This window comes from Pipistrellus kuhlii, unplaced genomic scaffold (genome assembly GCF_014108245.1).
Source record: "Pipistrellus kuhlii isolate mPipKuh1 unplaced genomic scaffold, mPipKuh1.p scaffold_m20_p_3, whole genome shotgun sequence".
In the NCBI taxonomy this organism is placed as follows: domain Eukaryota; kingdom Metazoa; phylum Chordata; class Mammalia; order Chiroptera; family Vespertilionidae; genus Pipistrellus; species Pipistrellus kuhlii.
The window spans coordinates 57744458-57767178 of NW_023425529.1; the positions used below are offsets into that span (position 1 = coordinate 57744458).

Here is a 22721-nt window from a genome sequence, read left to right on the forward strand (position 1 = left end):
GCAGTGCTGGAATGTATTCCTTTCTTGACTCAAGCAGAAAGAAGATAGAGCCTGAAAGGAATGTGTCCCCTTGCTGTGTTTCATTCTATAAATAGTTCCCCATATTTTTCTTTTCTGCCTCCTAGTAGACTCAGAGGAACTTATAAACTGCTCCCCTTCAAGAGCAAGCACCGTTTTTAAAATTCTACTTTAGTCTAGTCTAGTCTTTTCTATTCAAGCATCATTACTCAAACTTGCCAGAAGTCAAGCCCAATTTTGTCGTTTTTTGTTTTGTTTTTTAATATATTTTTATTTTTTACAGAGAGGAAGGGAGAGGGATAGAGAGTTAGAAACATCAATGAGAGAGACATTGATCAACTGCCTCTTGCACACCTCCTACCGGGGATGTGCCAGCAACCAAGGTACATGCCTTTGATTGGAATTGAACCTGGGACCTTTCAGTCCACAGGCTGATGCTCTTATCCACTGAGCCAAACCGGTTAGGGCCCAATTTTGTCTTTCACTGGACAGCACCATAGCCAGTTTTCCAAGGAACCTGTATGTTCTCTAAATCAGTATTTCTCAAACTGTTTTGTGCACATGAGTCACCTGGGTATCTTGTTAAAATGTAGATTCTGATTGACTAGTTCTGGTGTGGGGCCTAAGTTCTGCATTTTTTTTAAAAAAGGATTTTTTTTTTTTTAATGATTTTATTGTTTTAGAGAATAAGGGAGAGGGAAAGAGAGAAATATGGATCAGTTGCCTCCTGCACAACCCTCTACCAGGGATTGAGCCTGCAACCCCAGGCATGTGCCCTGACTGGGAATTGAACTGGCAACCTTTTGGTGCTCGGGACCTCCAACCAACTGAGCCACACTGGTCAGGGCATACATTCTGCATTTCTTTAAAAAAATATTTTTTTATTGATTTCAGAGAAGAAGGGAGAGGGAGAGGGAGAGAGAGAGAAACATTAGTGGTGAGAGAGAATCATTGATCAGCTGCCTCCTGCAAGCCCCCTACAGGGGATCAAGCCCGCAACCCGGGCATGTGCCCTTGACTGGAATCGAACCCAGGACCCTTCATTCTGCAAGTCGATGCTCTATTCACAGAGCCAAACTGGCTAGAGCAGATCTGCATTTTTAATAAGCTCCCAGGTGATGCTGATGCTGCTGTTCTATATACTACACTAGGAGTAGCAAGAGTGTAGATCCTAGTCTCTGTCTCCTCTCCAAAATGTGATCCATTATCAAGTCTTGTTGACTCTCTTCTATCTCTTCAGTCCCAACTGTGACCACTCATCTCTGTTTCTGTTGCCACCACTTCAGCCTGAAGCCACCATGATTTTTTGCAGGGATTATGGCAGTAGCTTTCATCTAGTCTCCCAGATTCTATTCACACAGATTTTTTTTTTTTTAACATAAGGTATGATTGAATTTGTATATTATACTGGGAGTTTTTATTTATCAGTATTTTTAGTTGCTTTTCATGTTCATTTACTTAAATTTATATGATTTTTTATAGTATATCAGAGCACAAATGTACCATAATTTTTTTCAGACATATATGTTGTTTTCAGTATTTTCTGCCATAGCAATCAATAATGCAATGAACATTCTTCTACATACTTATGTATTTGAGTATTTTCTATATCTCTAGAAGTGAAATTGTTGGGTCAGAGTTTGGTAGAAATTGTTATATTACCTTCATAATGGAATGTACCATTTACATACACTCTCGCAGTGTGTGAAAATGTTTACTCTGATAGTAATCATTTGGATTTGCCAATTGGAGGGAAAGTACCTCATTATTTTAAGATACCTTATCATTGACCATTAGTGGTGAGGTGGGATATTGTCATTCTTAAGGATTTATATTATATAAATTCTATATTCATATCCTTAACTTGTTTTCCTAGAAATTCTTTTCTTATATATATTAAAGATAATCATCTCCTTCTGTCACTTGTCTTTCAATTTTGTTTAAGGGGTCTTTGAGAAGCTGACATTTCCATATCTAACTGATCACATTTGTCATATTTTCCTTGTCATTCACTATCTTCTGTCTTGTTAAAGAAGGCCTCTGCTATCTATTTAAAAAAGTATTTTCCAATGTTTTCTTCCAGAATTAAATCTTACTTTCTATATAATAAGCTCTTGAATTCATCTGGAATAAGTTTGTCTCTGAAAAAGCAAAGGATTTAGCCCAGCTGGCATGGCTTAGTGGTTGAGCATTGACCCAAGAACCAGGAGGTCCCGGTTCAATTCCCAGTCAGGGCACATGCCCAGGTTGTGGGCTCGATCTCCAGTGGAGGCATGCAGGAGAGCCCATCAATGATCCTCCTTTCTTCTCTGAAATCATAAAAATATTAAAAAAAAAAAAAAAAAGTAAGGGATTTAACTTTTTCATATGGAAAGTCATTTCTCCCAACACTATTAATCAAACAAATATATTTATCATATTTATCCATGGATCTTTCCTGTTTTATTTAATGATTCATTTGAAAGATGATACTACTCACCTGAGTCACTCTAGCTAGAAATTTTAGTATCTCAAATGGTTAGTCTCCTTCATTTTAAAAAACATGTTTGGTTGTTTTTGCACACTTTTTTTTCAGGTGAACATTACAATTTCCATTTTTTTAAAAGTTAATTTAGATATTTATTGCAGTAATATTGAATTTGTAAATTAATTTGAGGAGATATGACATTTTCCTGTTTATGATCATTGCATGTCTCCCCATTTATTTAGACCTTATATAGTTTACATAGATTTGTGCTCTTTATGAAAGTATATAAATCCTATTGTAAGTGGATTCTCTTTCCTATTACATCTTATAATTAGTTATAATTGTCAAATAGGTCACTGGTTTATGTGTAAAACTTGCAATTGGCCATTTTTTGGAGCTTTTATTAGCTCTAGTCAATTTTTCATTGATTTTATTGGACTTTCTATGATGGCAGTAATTTATAAATAGTTTGCCTTAATCCTTCCTAATCTCTTACTTTTTTTCCTTCTTTAGTCCATTGACTAGGAGCATCCATATAATTATATCAGTTAGTTTGACTGAGTTTTTTTACTACAGATTAAGGATTTTTTTTTTCCTAACTAGCTAATAAGAGTTAGGATAGATGTTGAATGCAGTCAAATGTTTTCTTTTTCTTTTTTTAAAATATATTTTATTGATTTTTTTACAGGGAGGAAGGGAGAGAGATAGAGAGCTAGAAATGTCAATGAGAGAGAAACATCGACCAGCTGCCTCTTGCACACCCCCTACCGGGGATGTTCCCACAACTAACGTACATGCCCCTGACCGGAATTGAACCTGGGACCTTTCAGTCCGCACACCGATGCTCTGCCACTGAGCCAAACTGGTTTCGGCCAAATGTTTTCTTTAGCTTCTATTATATCTGCTTTAATTTATTAGCTTCTATAGCTAATTTTTAGCTTCTATAGTTATATTTTAATTTTTAATTGTAATAGCTTGCACTAACAGTTTTCCTAATATTGAATTATCCTCAAATAGAATAAAAAGAGGCATGATATATTCCTTAATATATACTACATTTTCTTAGTTAATATTTTATTTAGAACTTTCCCAAACATATTGTCTTTATTTTGAGACTTGCCCTGATTCATTTTTTGGTATCTAGGATTGTGTTAGCTCTGTAAGACAAGTGCATAAATCTTCTGTCATTTTTTGTGCTGGTTAAGGAATGTAGGAATTACCTGTTCTTTGAAGGCTTGGTAAAAATATGCCTTTAAAACCATAAAGACAAGATGCTCTCTGTGGGTTTAATTACGTTTTATTTTCTGATTACAAAAGTAATTCATGTTTGAAGCAACTATAATGAAAAAAGGAGAAAATAAGTACACATTTTTATAATAAACTAGAGGCCTGTTACATGAAAATTCATGCATTGGAAGTGGGGGTGGTCCCTCAGCCCGGCCTGCCCTCACAGTCCAGGAACCCTCGGGTAGGAGGCGACCTGGCGATCAGGGAAAGTTGACGCCTCCATCATACCTTTGCTGCTGCCACTGCCAGCTGTGCAAGCCTTGGCCATCCCTGGTTACCTGAGCCTCGGGTGGCCCTGGGCAGCTGGGCAGCCATCATCCCAACCTTGCCTGTGCCTCAGGCCAGCCCTGGGTGGCTGGGCAGTCAACAGCTGAGGCTTGCCTGTGCCTTGGGCCAGCCCTGGACAGCTAGGGGGCTGAGGGGATTGGGGGACTCCAGAGGCAAATGCCCCGGCGGAGCTGAGGGGACTGGGCGCTGCCATCTTTGAAGGCATGGCAGTCAATTAGTATGTTCCCTCCTTATTGGCTGTGGGTGCCACCATCTTTGAGGGTGGGTCAGTCAATTAGCATATTCCCTCATTGGCTGTGGGCACCACCACCTTTGCAATGGCGAGAGGGTCAATTAACATATTCCCTCTTTATTAGATGGGATTCTTTCATGCCTGTTAATATGCTTTTTCACCTAAAATATTTTTTACTATCTTTTCACTCTTTGTTTATTATTTGCTTATTTACTTACTTATTTTTTGGCTTTCAAGCACTCTTTTTTTGTTGTTATTAAGGTTTAAAAGATATATTTTAAATCTGTTTTTATTGATTTCAGAGAGGAAGGGAGAAACATCAATGATGAGAGAGAATCATTGATCGGCTGCCTTTTGCACACCGCTACTAGGGATTGAGCCTTCAACCTGGGCTTATGCCCTTGACTGGAATTGAACCCAGGGCCCTTCATTTTAATTTAACTTTTTAAACTAAAATTATTGGGTGACATTTATTAAAAAGATTCTTGAGGTTTCAAGTGTATATTTCTGTGATACATCATCTGATACTGCATTGTGTGTCCACCATCCAAAGTCATCATCTTCAGTCTCCATTTACTTAACCCCTTTACCTTTTACTATTCCCCACCCCCTTCCCTCTGGTAACCACTATACTGTTGTCTGTTTATGAATTTTTGTTTGTTTATTTTTTGTTCATTTGTTGCTTTCTCAATCTTTTAATTTATTTTTTTCTGCAGATACTTATTTTATGCCAATGAAATGGTATATATGTCTAGGAAGATTATTTATCTTACTTGTGGCTATTTAATAGTTCTCCACTGATTGTCTTGGTTTTCTGGTAGGCAATCCTATTAACTAAAAATAGTGACAACTTGTGTTCTTCTGTATTTACTACTATTTAGGTTTTTGTGGGTGGTTTTTTTCTGGTTTTAGAGATAAGTGTAAAAATTGCTCTGGGCTTTAGCTAGATAGTAGTCTATCATGTTGGAAAATATTCTTCTATTTGTAATTTATGAAGATAATCTTTATCAAGTGACATTTTGTCATCTATCCAGATACTCCTATGGCTTTTCTCCTTGAATTTTTGAATAAGATTGATAATAGGTTCCATCACTACATATTATCCTTTTCTAAAATGTATGTTTGTTTTTTTTATTGGTGTTTTAGAGAGAGAGGAAGAGAGAGAGAGGGAGGGAGAGATAGAAACATCAATGAGAGAGAGAGAAATCATCGGTCAGCTGCCTCCTGCTTGTCCTCTGCTAGAGATTGAGCCCCAAATCCTGGCATGTGCCCTGACTGGGAATGGAACCAGCGACCTCTTGGTGCATGGGTTGGTGCTCAAACACTGAGCCACATCAGTTGGACTATTATTCTTTTAATATACTGTTTAATATAACTTACTCATATTTTTTTCAAGTTGCTCTTAAAGTTGGTCTTAAGAGCTTTGGATTGTTAAGTTATCACCTGTCAATTTCTGCTGTGTAGAATAGTAGATTTTTAAGTTTCTAGATGTTAATTTTCTAACGTTACATAACTGAATCCTTCTCTTTATTATGCTTTATTATTTGTTTCATTTTGTTCTATATTTTATTTTCCCCTAAAACAATATCTCTGGGGGAAAATAGATATTTTAAACTCCAAGTAAAGCTAAAGAACTAAAATATCAAGTAAAAGCAATCACATATTGATATAACAGTTTGAAATTTATTTACAAGAACTTTTCTTAGAAAAATATACCAGTTTGCTATATAGTAAGATGTTTGTGGTGGTTGAATATTCTTATTTCAGATATGTTTTTACCTTCCTGTTGAAATAATATTCTTAGATCATCTTTTTTTTTTCCTTTCCTTTAATATTTTTTTAATAGGCTCTTAATGCTAGTGAAAAAGCAGTTGTGGAGGCATTATTTCAGAGAGATTCACTTGTCCGACAATGTCAGGTATGACTAAAATTTTTAAATATATTTTATGAAACATAGAAAGAAAGGTAAATGATAAAATAAATGAAGGTATTTAAATTTTAAATTTTTATTTCTTAATTTTTTTCTTTTTGATCTTTTTATTTTTAATTAACAGGAATTAAGAACCTTATTTTTGGTTTTCAAATAATAACCCTAATATTTCCAGGAAAACCTATTAAAAACTGTATTATTCCTGTGGAAAATTTCATTCTTTTGCCATAAATTTATATGTCTTTAAAAAGTAAAAATAGCAATTAGAAAAATTGTTATTTGGTATTTTTGTATCAGAAACTTTTTTTTGAATTAAGGGTAAGAGTACTACAAATAAAATACTAACAGATTTTATAGTTAATACTCTTTCTTTTTTTTTAAACTTTCCTAGTTGGTGGTGGATTGGTTAGAGAGCATTGCCAAAGATGAGATTGGAGATTTTTCTGATAATATTGAGTTTTATGCAAAATCAGTATATTGGTAAGTTATTAAAACTTTTATTCCAAAATAGTAAAGTTGGTTTTGTTTATTCTTTCAGTAAAACTGAAGGATGAATATTCACTTATTAATTCTTTAATCAGTGAGCAAAGTAGATAAAAACCCTGCCTTTATGGGATTTGTAACTGTTTTTGTTTTGTTGGTTTTTTTTGTGTGTGTTTTTTTTAATATATTTTATTGATTTTTTACAGAGAGGAAGGGAGAGAGATAGAGAGCTAGAAACGTCGATGAGAGAGAAACATCGACCAGTTGCCTCTTGCACACTCCCTACCGGGGATGTGCCCGCAACCAATGTACATGCCCTTGACCGGAATCGAACCTGGGACCTTTCAGTCCGCAGACCGACGCTCTACCAATGAGCCAAACCGGCTTCGGCGGATTTGTAACTGTTTAAGAGAAAAGCAGATGCATATCACGTTAGGTATTAAAAGCTTTGGAAAAAAAGAATCAGAGTTGCTGGATAAAGGATAATAATGGGTTCTACTTTTAAGTAGAAGTGATCAGGAATGGCCTTTCTGAGGAAGTAACAGGTAGTTAAGAGCAAGAGGCTTTTAAGAAATAAAGGTGGTGAGCTATGCAAAAATATGGGGGAACAAGTATCCTGGTTGAGAACGGAAACTGCCAAGACCCTGGGGAGGTGAAATGTTTGTTCACAAGGAGGCCAGTATGAACATGGCAAAGAAAAGAATAATAAATGAGATAGAAGAGAGCCAGCTCACGTAGGACTTTTACAGGCAGGCAAAGGTTAAGTGTTTGGAACTTTTAAATGTGATAAGAAACCTTGAGAATAAAAGAATGTGGCATGGTTTGATTCACGTTTTCAAGTAATCACCTGCTATATTTTCTTAATAATCATAATTTGATCAAAAAGACACTTTGGTCCTAGCTAGGTTTGCTCAGTGGGTAGATTGTCAGCCTATGGACTGAAAGGTTCTGACTTCCATTCCTCCATTCCGGTCAAGGACACATACCAGGATTGCAGGCCCCCAGAAGCGGGCGTGCAGGAGGCAGCCAATCAATGATTCTCTCTCATGTTTTTATCTCTCCCTCTACCTTCCTCTCTGAAATCAGTTTTTAAAAAGTGTTTTGTTTTGTGTGTTTTTTTAAGTCACTTTGTACCATGTTTCTAGCTATGTGTAATTATTTTTTTAATTTTCTTTCCCCCATTTTCTTCAATACTTTTAAGTTATTGTATGCCCTTGTAACCAGAAAGCAACATTAGGTTAAAGGTACATTTTATTTCAAGATTTAAAGAAAAGCCGAAACCGGTTTGGCTCAATGGATAGAGCGTCGGCTTGGGGACTGAAGGGACCCGGGTTCAATTCCGGTCAAGGGCATGTACCTTGGTTGCGGGCATATCCCCAGTGGGGGGTGTGCAGGAGGCAGCTGATCGATGACTCTCTCTCATCGATGTTTCTAGCTCTCTATCTCTCTCCCTTCCTCTCTGTACAAAATCAATAAAATATATATTTAAAAAAAAAGATTTAAAGAAAAAGTTCAGATTGCCTTTGAATTCAGTAATATTATATGTACAAAGTCTGCAAGTCAATTATATCTTTTCTCTGTTTAACTAGGAAATTAGTGTTACTGAATGTTTATTTAAAATTAAATCTTCAATATTTGTGATTTTTCTGAGCAAAACTGGAATTTTCATTCTCAGAAAAGAAAAAGAAAAAATGTTAAAATGCCCTGTTAAGGTCTTCACAAGTTTTAAATAAATACAGAATAGAAAACCCCAAAATAGACACACTTATAAGGTCATTTTGTTTTCAACAAAGCAGTCAGATAAGGAAAGACTGTCTGTTCAACAAACTGAGAAAAATTGAATATCTGTGTGAAAAAAAAGGTTGATATTGACACCTCTCTTGCATCATACTGAACAATTAATTCAAGATGGATCATAGTACTAAATGTAAAAATCAAAACCATAAAGCTTTTAGAAGAAAATATAGGACATCTTTATGACTAAGGAAGGGATAGGCAAGTGTTTCTTAGGTCACAGAAAGCAATAATCAGGGGTCAAAAATTGATTTGACTTCATCAACTAAAACTTCTCACTAAAAAACATCATTGAGAAAATGAATTAGTGGTAAGCCACAGACTGGAAGAAACATAGAACCCATGTTCATAAAGAACTGTAACAGTAATAAAGGATAACCCAGTAATAAAAAGAGTCAAGATTTGGTTGGATACCTCACAAAAGCATATAGATGAATGGCCAATAAAGACATGAAAATGCTCACTATCATTAGTAATCTGTGCTAAAATATAAAATGCCCTTTTATACTTAGCATTTTTGCTTGTTTTTCTGAGTTTATACTCTTTTTAACTTTGACTTGATTTATTTTTTAAATAAACCTACTATGAGAATTGCTCCTTAAAAAGAAATTGTTCTTTTTCTGTCAGGGAAAATACTCTGCACACCTTGAAACAGCGGCAGCTGTCTTATATAGGAAGTGTTCGTACTCTTGTCACTGAATTGGTAAGTGCTCTTTGAAATGAAAGTTCTCTTCAAAAAAAAAAAAAAAAGAAAGAAAGAAAGAAAAAGTGAAGAAAAACAAGGAAATTTGTTTTTTCAAAATTAGATGATTTTTTTTTTAAGACTTGGAACTTTGTTTTTGTTTCCGGAAGATTTGCACAAACTATTTAACTCTAAAACTACTAAGTTGCTTTTAAATTTGATAACATATGTATTTGAACATTTCTATGACCTATGAATTATAAATTTTAAAATAAGGTATAGAAAGTGTTCCTGATTTTCGAGCATTAAAAATAAATTAGTTTTGGCCGAAACCGGTTTGGCTCAATGGAGATAGAGCATCGGTCTGTGGACTGAAAGGTCCCGGGTACGATTCCGGTCAAGGGCATGTATCTTGGTTGCGGGCACCTCCCCAGTAGGGGGTGTGCAAGAGGCAGCTTGTCGGTGTTTCTCTCTCATCGATATTTCTAACTCTCTATCCCTCTCTCTTCCTCTCTGTAAAATATCAATAAAATATATTTAAAAATAAAAAATAAATTAATTTTGATCTGATAGCAAGGTTTGACTCTTGAACTATTTGATGGTGACCTATGAAAGCTTTTCGTATAGAAAGCAGGAGGAAAAAAATAAAACTTCGTGAGTTAGCTTGAGGTTAGAAAGGTCATTCTTGGACATGAATAACTAGATTTAAAAGAACAGGAGTCCATAGAAATAAAGGAATAGACAAGAGGCAGCATGTGATAAATATTGATAGTGAACAGTTAGAGAAATAAGTAACAGTTGAAAAAATTGTTAACATTGTACTTGGTAACAAAAGTGAGGGAGAGGGAGAGAAAGAAATGTCGATGAGAGAGAATCATTGATCAACTTTCTCCCTCTAGCCCCAACTAGAGATCAAGCCTGTAACCCCAACATGTGCCCTGACCAGGAATTGAACCATGACCACTGATTCATAGTTAACGCTCAACCACGGAGCCACATCAGTCAGGCACAAAAGTGATTTTTGACGAAAATTGTTTGGAAACTATTAGAAGAGTTTGGAATAAATTATAGCTAAACTACTAAGTAGCAGGCAACTGAGAGTCATTTCCTCTTATCTGAAAAGTAGTGGTTACCTTTTTCTAGAAGGAGACTATATTCCAAAATTGAATAATTATATCTGTCTGCAAAATATTTGTGAAAATAGCCAAACCTATTATGCATTCCATTTTCTATATATTTATATCGCCATAAACAGTAGCATTGGAATAAGAATTATTTCCTTTTTTAAGTCACATTAAAATAATTTTCATTTAAAATTCAACCTGCAGATCATAGTGCTCTGCTTAAAAGTGAGATTATATTATTTAAAATGTTAAAAAGTACATTTCTTTCTAACTGTGAAAGGAATAACTGATGGATTGTATGGTGTGTGTTTTTTTTTTGGGGGGGGGTGGATTTATTTATTCAAAATCTGTTTGTTTCTTTCGGTGTTGGTGTATTTTATCTAGAATGAGCCCCATTATGGGCTCTCTTCACATAGGTTATTAGAAACTACCAACTAGCCTTTTCTAGTCACAAAATAGATTGAGATTCCTTCAGTTTCTCCTCTGTGCCCATTTTTTTAGAATTAACTTGTCCATGTAGTTGCTACTATATCAAGGTAAAGATCAAGTCATTTTGAATTATGAGTTTCATCCTACAGTTACTTGTTTGGGCTGGGTTAAGCTAGTGGTATTTCCTCTTTTCCTGACCTAGGCATACACCTTTGTGGGCCAAAGGAGTCTATTTGAAATGGGCAGTAGGCAGTTGTGTGGCCATTTGGAATACTTGTGACACTTTCATTCCTGTTGTTAATGAACTAAATTGTAAGTGAATTTATTTCAGTAATATATTCAGGAAAGATTTATCATCTCTCATACACACACACACACACACACACACACACACATATATATATAATTGATTTTTCACAGAGATGAAGGGAGAGGGATAGAGAGTTAGAAACACAATGAGAGAGAAACATCAATCAGCTGCTTCCTGCACACCCCCTACTGGGGATGTGCCCGCAACCAAGGTACATGCCCTTGACTGGAATTGAACCTGGGACCTTTCAGTCCACAGGCCTGCGGTCTATCCACTGAGCCAAACCGGTTTTGGCTTATCATTTCTTGATGTGTTTAAATGTATGTGTGTACAAAGGACTTACAGTTGGTGATTTTTTTTAATAGGACCCTGATGCTCCTATAAGACAGAAAATGCCCCTTGATGATCTGGATAGAGAAGATGAAGTTAGACTACTCAAATATCTTTTCACTCTAATCCGTGCTGGAATGACAGAAGAGGTACGTTGTGTACTCTGTGCTTGTCCAATTGTAAAAAGGCATGGACTCTTCTTAAGTTGAAAGGGAACTTTGTGACCACCTATGCCTTCTCAGTGTATTAGATCTAACTGCTGTTGAACACTTTCAGTGATAGGAAACACATTGCCTCAGCAGGCACTGCACTCTTAGTTTGCACAACTCTTAATAGAAGAAAACTTTAAAAAGTCAGACTTCGCCTCCCTAGGCATATTTCCGGTTCTGATTTTTAAGAGTTGAGAACAAGTCTGACCAAAATTGCTCTTTCAGGGACACTGTTTATGCATTTGAAGACCACCATGACCCTCAGACTTCCTCCTTTTAATCTCACCTCTTTAAAATCGATCTCTCTTGTGCTTTTTAAGATCTTGTATGTATAGGCATACCTCTGAGAGATTGCAGGTTCCATTCTAGAACCGACAATAAAGCGAATGGTAATCTTATTGCTGTTAGAAAGAGGGTCTTGCCTTCAATTTGTAAAAAATGTGACATCTGTGAAGTGTGTTAAAGTGAAGCACAGTATAATGAGGTATGCCTGTAGAATGTTAAGTTTCCAATCAGACAGCTTACTACAATAGATGAGGCAGTCTGATGCATGGGAGCTTCAAGCTTTAGATATTATGTTGTGTATCTTTTGCAGCACTCTTGGTGATGGCCTTTTTGAATTCATATTGTTATTCTGGGTTATAAATCATTAGCATATATTAAGTAACTTCTTATATTAGTAGTCTTGGGTTATTAAATAATTATTTTTTTTATTAATAAAAGATGATATCATACATCATTTACTCAGAAAATATTTAAGTCCCAACCATTCTGCCAGGGGTGTGTAAGATACTAGGAAATGTAAGGACAAACAAAAAGCAGAAAACAGAAAATGATCACATTACTGAAGGCATGAGAAACAAAAACTTTCAGGCCCCTCTGCATTCATATTACCACAGTTCATAGATTTTTGTATTTACTTAAAACTCTTTTTCTGTATAACTTTTTTTCCCCCCAAAGGTTTTTTTTGTGTGTGTATATATATATATATATATATATATATATATATATATATTATTGATTTTTTACAGAGAGAAAGGGAGAGGGATAGAGAGTTAGAAACATCGATGAGAGAGAAATATCGATCAGCTGCCTCCTGCACATCCCCCACTGGGGATGTTTCCACAACCAAGGTACATGCCCTTGATGGGAATTGAACCCGGGACCCTTGAGTCTGCAGGCCTATGCTCTATCCACTGAGCCAAACTGATCAGGGCTGTATAACTCTATTTAACATAATTGTAATCATAGTATACATTCAGTGTTTGTTTTTCTTTTAACATCTTTATTGAGATATAATTCACCCATTTAAGGTACACACTTGAATGATTTTAGTATAATATTTCTTCTTATTGAAGCAATATATATATATATATATATATATATATATATATATATAACAAATTTGTCCTTTTAACTATTTTTAAGTGTGCATTTCAGTAGCATTAATTACATTCACAACATTGTGAAACCATTGCCTCTATACCCAAAAGTTTTCATCACCCTAAGCAGAAATTCTATTAACTATTATGCAATAACTCCCCATTTCCCTCTCCCCCCAAGTGCCTGGTAATCTCTAACCCACTTCCTGTCTCTATGAATTTGCCTCATCTAGATATGTATAATAATAAAAGTGTAATATGCTAATTAGATTAGGACATCTTTCCGGAAGAAGCTGGGACTGCGAGGGAAGCCCGGGTCCCGGGTGCCAGAGGGAAGCCAGTGCCAGCAGCTGGGGGAAGGAAGGTTTACTCTTGCACCAATTTTGTGCATCGGGCCTCTAGTTACATATAAGTGGAATCATGTAATATTTGCCCTTTTATGTTTGTCCTATTTCATTTAGAATGTTTTCAAGGTTTTAGATTCAATTTTTAATCTCATTTTTATATAGCATATCAAAACCTTTTTCTATGTTTCTACATAGCTTTTATAATTTATTAGTATTTATTTCATAATCTTTTAAAGTCACCAATCCAGAGTAATGTTTGAGATTTTCTTTAACGGATTGTATTCATTGGGTTTTTTAGGTTCAAGAAACCCAACTCAGTTACTTACAAGAGGGAAATTAATTGGCTCACAGGACAGGGAGGTACAGAGGGTTAAGTCTGGCTTAAGCAGGATTCAGGGACTCAGAAGATGTCATGAGGATACTGTCTCTTGGCTCTGCCTTCTTCTCTGACCTCATTCCAAGAAGTCACTCCTAGCATCTCTGATAGCCGCCAGCAGTTTACATCTTCCTGCCAGCTAGCAATCCAGCAGAAGGAGTGTGTCTTTTTCTCAATATCTTAAGCAAGAGCCCTGGGGTGATTCTTGTTAGATCACATGCCTAACCCTAGAGTTCAGACATGAAATTAGGCCTGCTCAAACCGTATAAGCTAAGTTAGAATGGGAAAGAGAAAGTTCCTGAAGAGGTGATGGAACAACAAAAACCTATCTGTCTTCCTGTCATTATAAGCTCATTTGGCCACATTGAACATAAAAAAATATTGTCAATAGGGTGAATGAACAATAGCACCATGTCATTCTAGAAACAAACAATGTTTTGTTTGTTTGGTTTTTTTTGTTTTTTTTTTAAATATATTTTATTGATTTTGTACAGAGAGGAAGGGAGAGAGAGAGAGAGTTAGAAGCATCGATGAGAGAGAGTCATCGATCAGCTGCCTCTTGCACAGCCCCTACTGGGGATATGCCCACAACCAAGGTACATGCCCTTGACCGGAATCGAACCCGGGTCCCTTCAGTCCCCAAGCCGACGCTCTATCCATTGAGCCAAACCGGTCTCAGCAGAAACAAACAATGTTTTTATAATGCTTTTACATAAACCAAGGGCTCCATGGAAACCTGTTAATAAGTCCAAAATCAGAGCAAACGGATAATTAAGAAAGGCAGAGAAAATAGTAAGACATGCATATGGTGATAAAATGATATCCACATTATCCTTTATAACATGTCGTAAGTTACTTAAACTTATCATACGTCACTTACACTTTTCTATGAAGCATTAGGACTGTGCCAGCACTGCACTGGTTATATGACTAACTGCTCTTCTTGTTTCTGAAGGCACAGCGGCTCTGTAAGCGTTGTGGTCAGGCATGGAGAGCTGCAACGCTTGAAGGCTGGAAGCTCTATCACGACCCTAATGTTAATGGAGGTATTTTAGTAGATTTTATTCTAAGAGGTGGGGACATATAGTTTCTTAGCTCTAAATGCCATTCTTTGTGAAATATAGCTTTTGTTTTTAGAAATCACAGAAAGATTTAATTTTAAACTATGTATTTTATTTCTTTAACTGTTTTACAGGAACAGAATTAGAGCCTGTTGAAGGGAATCCATATAGATGTATTTGGAAAATAAGCTGCTGGAGAATGGCAGAAGATGTAAGATATAATAAAACATTTACTCTTACTGCTTTTTAATCAATCGAAGGTGCTGCGATATGCTCACAATAGTGTAAGGTTCTTGTTTTCAAGAACTCCCACTCATATTGAGGAATTGGCAGAATTAAGTACTAATTAGAATTATTCAGGCACTAAGTAATAAGGATTAAAAATAGATATAATTCATCTATTTTTAGGTGAGGGATCGGGACTAAACTGGCAGCTTGACGTCCCTCTCACAATCTGGGACCACTGGCTCCTAACTGCTCACCTGCCTACCAACCTGATCCCCCCCAATTGCCCCCCTGCCAGCCTGGTTGCCCCCAACTGTCCCCCCCATCCTGCTGTCCAGGTTACCCCTCACTGCCCCCCCTGCTGGCCTGGTCACCCCACTCAGCCTGTTGTTCAGTTGTTTGGTCATCCCTCACTAACCCCCCTGCCAGCCTGTCTACCCATTCAGCCTGTTGTTCAGTCATTACTGTGAGGGAGTCCTAATCAATTTGCATACTACCCTTATGTTTATAATTGGTTGGACTAAAGGCCAAGAAACTAGTTAGGAGCCTGTCAGAATTATTCAGGTACTCAGTAATAAGGACCTGTCCTAAAATAATATTGAAAGTGGAAAAGGAGGGAGCAAAAATGGTCCGGACAAGTAATTGGAGACAGAGGCAGAGGAGGACTCAGATAGTGAGTCTCTAAAGTCTCTTGTGTGGATGATAAAACTGCAAGTGCCATTAATAGATTCTGGAAGTAAAATGGAATCATTTAATGAATATAATGAATTCTGTTTAGAAATTTGATACAAACTGATGAGGTTCCAAGTGCTTTGTTTTGATATTCTTAGGTCAGTATCAGGTAGTATTAGATATTTAGAAACTTTCTAGCTGACAACACTTATACACATTCTATTTGGATTAAATTTGGAATCCATTAGACTTGGTTCTGCTTTTACTCTGTATTTGAAAGTTCAGATGTTTGTCTTTTCTTGAAGATTTCAGCATTGACTATATCATCAGACTAAGGGATCCTCTCTTTTTTTTAATATATATATTTTTATTGATTTCAGAGAAGAAAGGAGAGGGAGAGAGATAGAAATATCAATGATGAGACAGAATCATTGATTGCTGCCTCTTGTAGGCCCTCAAGCATTGAGTCTGCACCCAGGCATGTGTCCTGACTGGGAATCGAACTGTGACCTCCTGGTTCACATGTCGACGCTCAACCACTGAGGCACACCTGGGCAAGATCCTTTCTCTTATTACCCCATCAGATCTTTTACTGAAGTTTAGAAACTATCAAGTAAGTTCAGTTTAGAAGACATTGCCATACTCGATTATGAAAGAAACTGACATGTTAAGAAAAATAAGTTTTCCAAATTTATTTCTATTGTATTTCAGGAGCTTTTTAATAGATATGAGAGAGCAATTTATGCTGCTTTAAGTGGGAATCTCAAACAGGTATGCAATCTATTGTAATTTTTTTTCCTATTTAATGAAATCAGATATATGAAATATTCTAATAATTATATTAATAAATTATAAACTTAAGCTACTTTTTTAAGAGTAGCAATGACAAAAATAATCATGCAATAGAATGGCTCAAGCTGCTTGATATGATGTGTCCCATACTCTAAATCACATGTGTCAAACACAAGGCCCGCGGGCCAAATCCGTCCCGCCAGGCCTTGCAATGTGGCCCGCACCGCGCTGTCATCACTGCACTCCGCTGCATTTCCATCACAATGACAGTTTATGACTGTTCAGTAAACCATTCGGCCCGCGATTTAGGCTGGATTTTTGATTTTGGCCCCTTCTCTGATTGAGTTCGACACCCCTACTCTAAATAATGCTTTAATACATGAAATCAGATTTCTGTTTCTAAGAACTATAAGTTTAATTACAATCTACATTTACTGATGACTTATAGTATGCATAGCTTTATACAGAATGTACCGCTGAGGCACAGTGACTGAATTGTCTAACAATTCTGTGTGTAACCCCATTACCCCATGCATTTTACAGCCATTTTGAGCTATGCTATATTAGTGGAAATTCTATCATATAGCAGTATGGGAAATTGTGAACTCAGTATGGAAAAATCTTAATAGTTCAAACTTACAAGAAGTGGTTTGGCAGGGAGTGGTGGGTTGTTTGTTATGCTATTTTATATTACAATTTACAATATTTTGTGACTGTAGTGACCTTATAGTCCATATCAATGGATGTAACTTCTTTCCTTGCTTTTTTTGTTGACTGTGTCTACATGTTTTTGTTTTGGATTGGGGGAAAAGCTTCTTCCTGTCTGTGATACCTGGGAAGACACAGTGTGGGCCTACTTTCGAGTGATGGTAGACAGTCTGGTGGAACAGGAGATCCGGACATCAGTAATAACTCTAGATGAAACGGAAGAACTCCCTAGAGAATATTTGGAAGCAAAGTGAGTTTGTTGGTTTGTTGTAGTCATGGTGATTTTTAGTATATTCTAAAGATTTATTTAAATTCCTTGTTCATATTATTAATATTATTTTATCCCTTTCCTGTTCTTTCTCTTGAAGTTGGACCTTAGAAAAGGTTTTTGAAGAACTTCAGGCTACTGATAAAAAGGTAAATATTAATATGAATAGTTTACATTAACTGAAATAGGAAACAAAACTGCTGTGCTAAGAAGTTTTCCTGTTTATTGACCATCTGTGAATTTCCTGTTCAGATGTTTTACCTATTTTCTATTGTGTTTTGTCTTTTCCTTATTGTATAATGAGTTCTTTATATAGTTAGTAAGAAAATTAATGCTTTTTCTGTCAAAGGATTATTGCCAGTTTATTATTTTGGAGATACCAGTTAAATGAAAATAAAACAAAAAAGTCAACAAATAGATTTAAATATTGGAAGGCAGCTATGCTCACCACTATACGACCAACGCTAGATTTAAATATTGGAAAGGAGGGAAATTTTTCATGTGATAAAAGGGTAAATATAGAAACTCAAAACTCCATATAATTAATAAAATAAGAATTTGTTCATCTAAAATTCAAGAAAAACTTACAAAAAAATCGTAGCCTTTCTATACTGGTTACAACCAGTTAGAAAAGGATATAGCTTTCCTTCCCAATAGTGCTATTTAAATTATTAACTGAAACTATAAGATACCTAAAAATAAAAGTTAACCAAAGGTTTGAGAACCTTTCTAAAGACAACTATAGAATCTGATTGAAAAACATGGTGGCCCTGGCCAAATAGTTGATTAGAGCGTCATCCCAATATGCCAAGGTTGCAGGTTCAGTCCCCAGTCAGGGCACATATATAAAGCAGCCAATGAATGCATAAATAAGTGGAACAATAGATCAGTGTTGCTCTCTGTTCTCTCCCCCCCCCCCCAACACCCCTATGAAATAAGTAAATAGAAATTAAAGAGAAAAACACAGATAAATAGATATACCACATTCCTAGAGAAGACTTAATCATTAATAAATGTCATTCATTCCAAAATAGAAAGCTATTGTTTTAGGAGATTATTTCTAGACAGAAATTTTCCAAATAGAAGAATAAGAAAAAGAAGAAAGATTAGAAAAGAACAGTAGTTATGGGATAGTTTTCTTCATAATAAAAATATAGAGATAACAGCAAAACAGACAATAGTGGTGTAGGGTGCAGGGACAGACTGGAGGGGGTCATTGAGGAAAGAAAGGGGGACATATGTAATACTTTCAACAATAAAGATTTTTTTTTAAAGGAAAACCATATAGCATTGACACAGGAACATAAAAGTTCATATGAAATCCAAGTGTAGATGAGAACTTAAATGATATTGGTGACCTTTCATATTAGAGAAAAATGGATAGTTTATTTAGATTCACAGTATGGGCATGATTGATTTCCTATCCAAACAGAAAACAAAGAAAGATCTCTACCTAATGCCAAGTACAATATTAAAATAAATTCTAGATGAAGCAATAGTTCAAATGTAAAAAGAATAAATACTGAAAGAAAATGTGGACAACTAAATAAAAATTTTAGATATTTGACAAAAAAATAACTATTTGCTATAAGAAATCCATCTCCCAGTGATCTGTAAATGTTTTTTTCCTCCTCTGTTTTCTAATCACTATTTTGATGTTTGTTTGTTTTTTTAATTACTCTTAATGCCATGTGCTGAAGAGACTACCCAAAGAACGCTGTTCATGTTGATAGAAATCTTTTATAATTTATTTCACTAAAGCCCTTCCTTTCTGGTCCACCATGGAGTGCCAAGGAAAATAGTAGTAAAATATAAAAATAAAAGTTTAATAATAGCGTTCACAGAGATTACCGTAAGTTGTTTTATCATAGTTCTCTGCTTTTAAAAATACTTTTCAGTCCTAGATTTGTAAGTCTTAAATATATTCAAAGGCAGGATTCATCCCATATCTTATTTTGTTTTAATTTTCTAAAATCTTTTATTTCCAACTTCTTTTTAAAAATATATCTATCTTCAGAAGTTTGACATTTTTAGTTTAACATTGAGTACATACTACAGAATGACCACTAGAAGATTTATGAAAAATGTAAAAATATTTTTCAGAGAGTTCTGGAAGAGAATCAAGAGCATTACCATATAGTTCAAAAATTCCTTATCCTGGGAGACATTGATGGTAAGATATTATAATTTATTTTACTTTGTATGAATTTCTTGTTTTCTTACAATAATGTTTTAAAAGTTGTCAAAGCAATGCATATGACTTACCTCATCTTTTAATCTGTAGAAATGTCAGCCTATTTAAATGCAACTATCTACTTAATTGTTATAAGATCAAGTTTGGATTTCATACAGTGACTGTGTTATGTGATGGTTATTAACAATGAGATTGTGACTTCGTAGTACTAGAGGGATGTGGTAAATGTTCTTAGCATTATTTTTTGTTTTGTTTTTATGCCTATTATTGAATCTTTGCTTTGATGGTTTGTAGGTTTGATGGATGAGTTTAGCAAATGGCTTACCAAAAGCAGAAATAATCTACCTGGACACCTCCTCCGCTTCATGACTCATCTCATTTTGTTTTTTCGCTCGCTGGGACTACAGACAAAAGTAAATAAAAGTGAACCACTTACCCTTCTCTGGAAGGCCGACGCTTTACACCTGTCATCAGGAAAACACTGCTTTTTGTTGTGGTTTTCTAGAATTGGTGATGGGGGTGCCAGAGTCTTCTGTACAGTCTCCCTGTGGGTGACCCCTTAGGGTTCTAATCTGCGGCTGCAGAATGCTGATGTTCATCTGGTTTCTGGTAAATTCGGAACTTTAATCCTCGGGAATACCCAGCTCTGAATCAACCAGCTAAGCTAACTGAACCAGACTAAATTCTACATCAGACTGTAAACCTTTGTTTTCTTTTTCTCTTTTCCTAAAAGATTAATAACATTTTGGTTAGAGTACATGTAGGAGGCAGAATGATACAGTAGTTAAAAGCTTGGGTTTTAGAGTAAGAATCCTGGGTTTACAGCCTTACCCAGCAGCTTACAGTTTTATAATTCTGAGAAAATAAAACCTCCATAAGTATTAGTTTCTTCCTCTGTAAAATGTGAATAATAGTAACTACTCACAAAGAATATGGTATGGTTAAGTCAGGCAATGAACTTTACTAAGCACTATTGAATCATTAAGTCATGAAGTAGCAGAATTTTATTAGATATATTGCTGATACACATAGGCAGTTACGTTTATAATTGAATTATATCTTTTTTTCCTATGAAGGAAGAAGTTTCCATTGAGGTCTTAAAGACATACATACAGGTAAAACTTTAAAAATCCACAATATGGTTCTTTTTTTATTTTTACTTTTTACTATTTTAATGAAAAAGAATGACAATATTTTAATACCCAGTCGCAGGAAATTCATTAGAATCCATAAGAAATTAGAGTTCAAAATTATTATGTTTAGCAGCACAAATCTATGTATGTATGAATTTCTCCTAAATATGTTTGAAATTCTGAAATGAACTTGTTTGTTTGTTTGTTTGTTTGTTTGTTTGAAACGAACTTTTAAGGAATGTACAATTGATCCTAAAACTTTTGTTTAACTGGTTACATACTTTGATCTTTTTCTGTTTTTTAGCTTTTAATAAATGAGAAACATACAAATCTTGTAGCATTTTATACCTGTCATTTGCCTCAAGACCTCGCTGTTGCCCAGTATGCATTATTTTTGGAAGGTGTTACAGAATTTGATCAGCGCCATCATTGCCTGGAGCTGGCTAAAGAAGCAGGTAAGAATGATTGAGAACTTCATGTATTGGACTTTCTAGGCAAATTATCATTTTGATTTTAGTAACATTTATCCTTCTACTTTAAAATCTTATTTCTCTTGAGAGAATTTCAGTGAAATTCTTTTTTAGGAATAAGATACATTGTAACTCATGTATAAAATATCTTTTAATTTTGGCATTTTAAAAATAATATGTTTCATTTCATGTTATATTTTTAAAAAATTGTTATCCCAAATTTACCAAATTAATGTATCTGTTTAGAGAATGTTAGTAAGAATAATTAATTCTTGCTTTTGTTTCTTCAAAAAATTCTTTAGATCTGGATATTGCTACTATAACAAAAACTGTAGTTGAGAATATTCGAAAGAAAGATAATGGTGAATTTAGTCATCATGACCTGGCCCCAGCCCTGGATACTGGCACTTCTGAGGTAATATGAGGCGGAAGGGAAGTGCTGTGTTTTGGTGAATTTCTACCTTAAAATATTCTTTTTTTTTTTTTTTTTTCCTTTTTAAAGAATTTTGTTTTGTCAGCCAAGCCTTTTAAATTATAAAAACTGGGAGCAAGCTTAAGGTCTTATGTAAGGGCTTACTTGTATTAGTAGTATATTATAGGAAGCTTAATAGAAAAAACCTCAGCATTGGATATATATATATATTATTGATTTTTTTTTTTTTTACAGAGAGGAAGAGAGAGAGATAGAGAGTTAGAAACATCGATGAGAGAGGATCATCAATGAGCTGCCTCTTGCACATCTGCTACTGGGGATATGCCCGCAACCAAGGTACATACCCTTGACCGGAATCAAACCTGGGACCTTTCAGTCTGCAGGCTGATGCTCTATCCACTGAGCCAAACAGGTTTCACCTGAGCATTGAATTTTTGCTCATCAGGTTATACTAGATACTAACCCTTATGTAGCTTTCTTATTACTATTTTCAGAAAGGAATGAAAGTTTTGTCTAGGAAAGAAAATAAGTTTAGAGTAATATTTAAAGAAATCACGGTCAAATTGGTGGGTTATATAATATATAATTCCAGATTCTCAGTCCAGTAATTTTTTCTGTAATTTAATAAAAAGCTATTAAATGTGAAAATACACATTTTTGTATAACAGGAGGGAAAATGATGTTCACTAAAGTGCAGGTATAAGTTAATTTTACTAATTTGCAGAATATCTTAGAAAATAATAAAGTTGATGTTTTGTTTTGTTTTTTCTTTTTCAATTAAATGAATAGGAGGACCGTTTAAAAATTGATGTAATTGACTGGTTGGTATTTGACCCAGCACAAAGGGCAGAGGCATTAAAACAAGGCAATGCAATAATGAGAAAATTCTTGGGTATGCTATATTTATTATATTCTTTTTTTATTTTTGAAGTATTTGTTCAAATCCATATATTCTTGAATTTTGGGTTTTGTTTTTCTAACCCTTCCAATAAGGAAGGGTACAAAACAGCCTCTCCTGTACCTGATGTATGAAACAAAATGTTTACAGTGAATTTCAACATCCTACTCAATTCTGCA

General features: G+C 35.1%; 1 protein-coding gene across 5 annotated transcripts in view; it reads left to right on the top strand.

Annotated features, from left to right (window-relative positions):
* NUP107 (nucleoporin 107) overlaps positions 1–22721 on the top strand; it is a 49361-nt gene that overhangs the window by 20518 nt on the left and 6122 nt on the right. For 3 of the 5 annotated variants that reach the window (XM_036456633.2, XM_036456634.2, XM_036456638.2), the window contains 15 exons: positions 6139–6210; positions 6614–6702; positions 9127–9202; positions 11410–11523; positions 14644–14734; positions 14884–14960; positions 16358–16417; positions 17251–17396; positions 17515–17563; positions 19518–19587; positions 19903–20021; positions 20685–20723; positions 21046–21196; positions 21514–21626; positions 22434–22536. In XM_036456633.2, the coding sequence (XP_036312526.1) occupies positions 6139–6210; positions 6614–6702; positions 9127–9202; positions 11410–11523; positions 14644–14734; positions 14884–14960; positions 16358–16417; positions 17251–17396; positions 17515–17563; positions 19518–19587; positions 19903–20021; positions 20685–20723; positions 21046–21196; positions 21514–21626; positions 22434–22536 (1369 nt within the window). The remainder of the gene's footprint in view (positions 1–6138; positions 6211–6613; positions 6703–9126; positions 9203–11409; positions 11524–14643; positions 14735–14883; positions 14961–16357; positions 16418–17250; positions 17397–17514; positions 17564–19517; positions 19588–19902; positions 20022–20684; positions 20724–21045; positions 21197–21513; positions 21627–22433; positions 22537–22721) is intronic. The other 2 variants (XM_036456636.2, XM_036456637.2) reach the window with 2 other exon arrangements.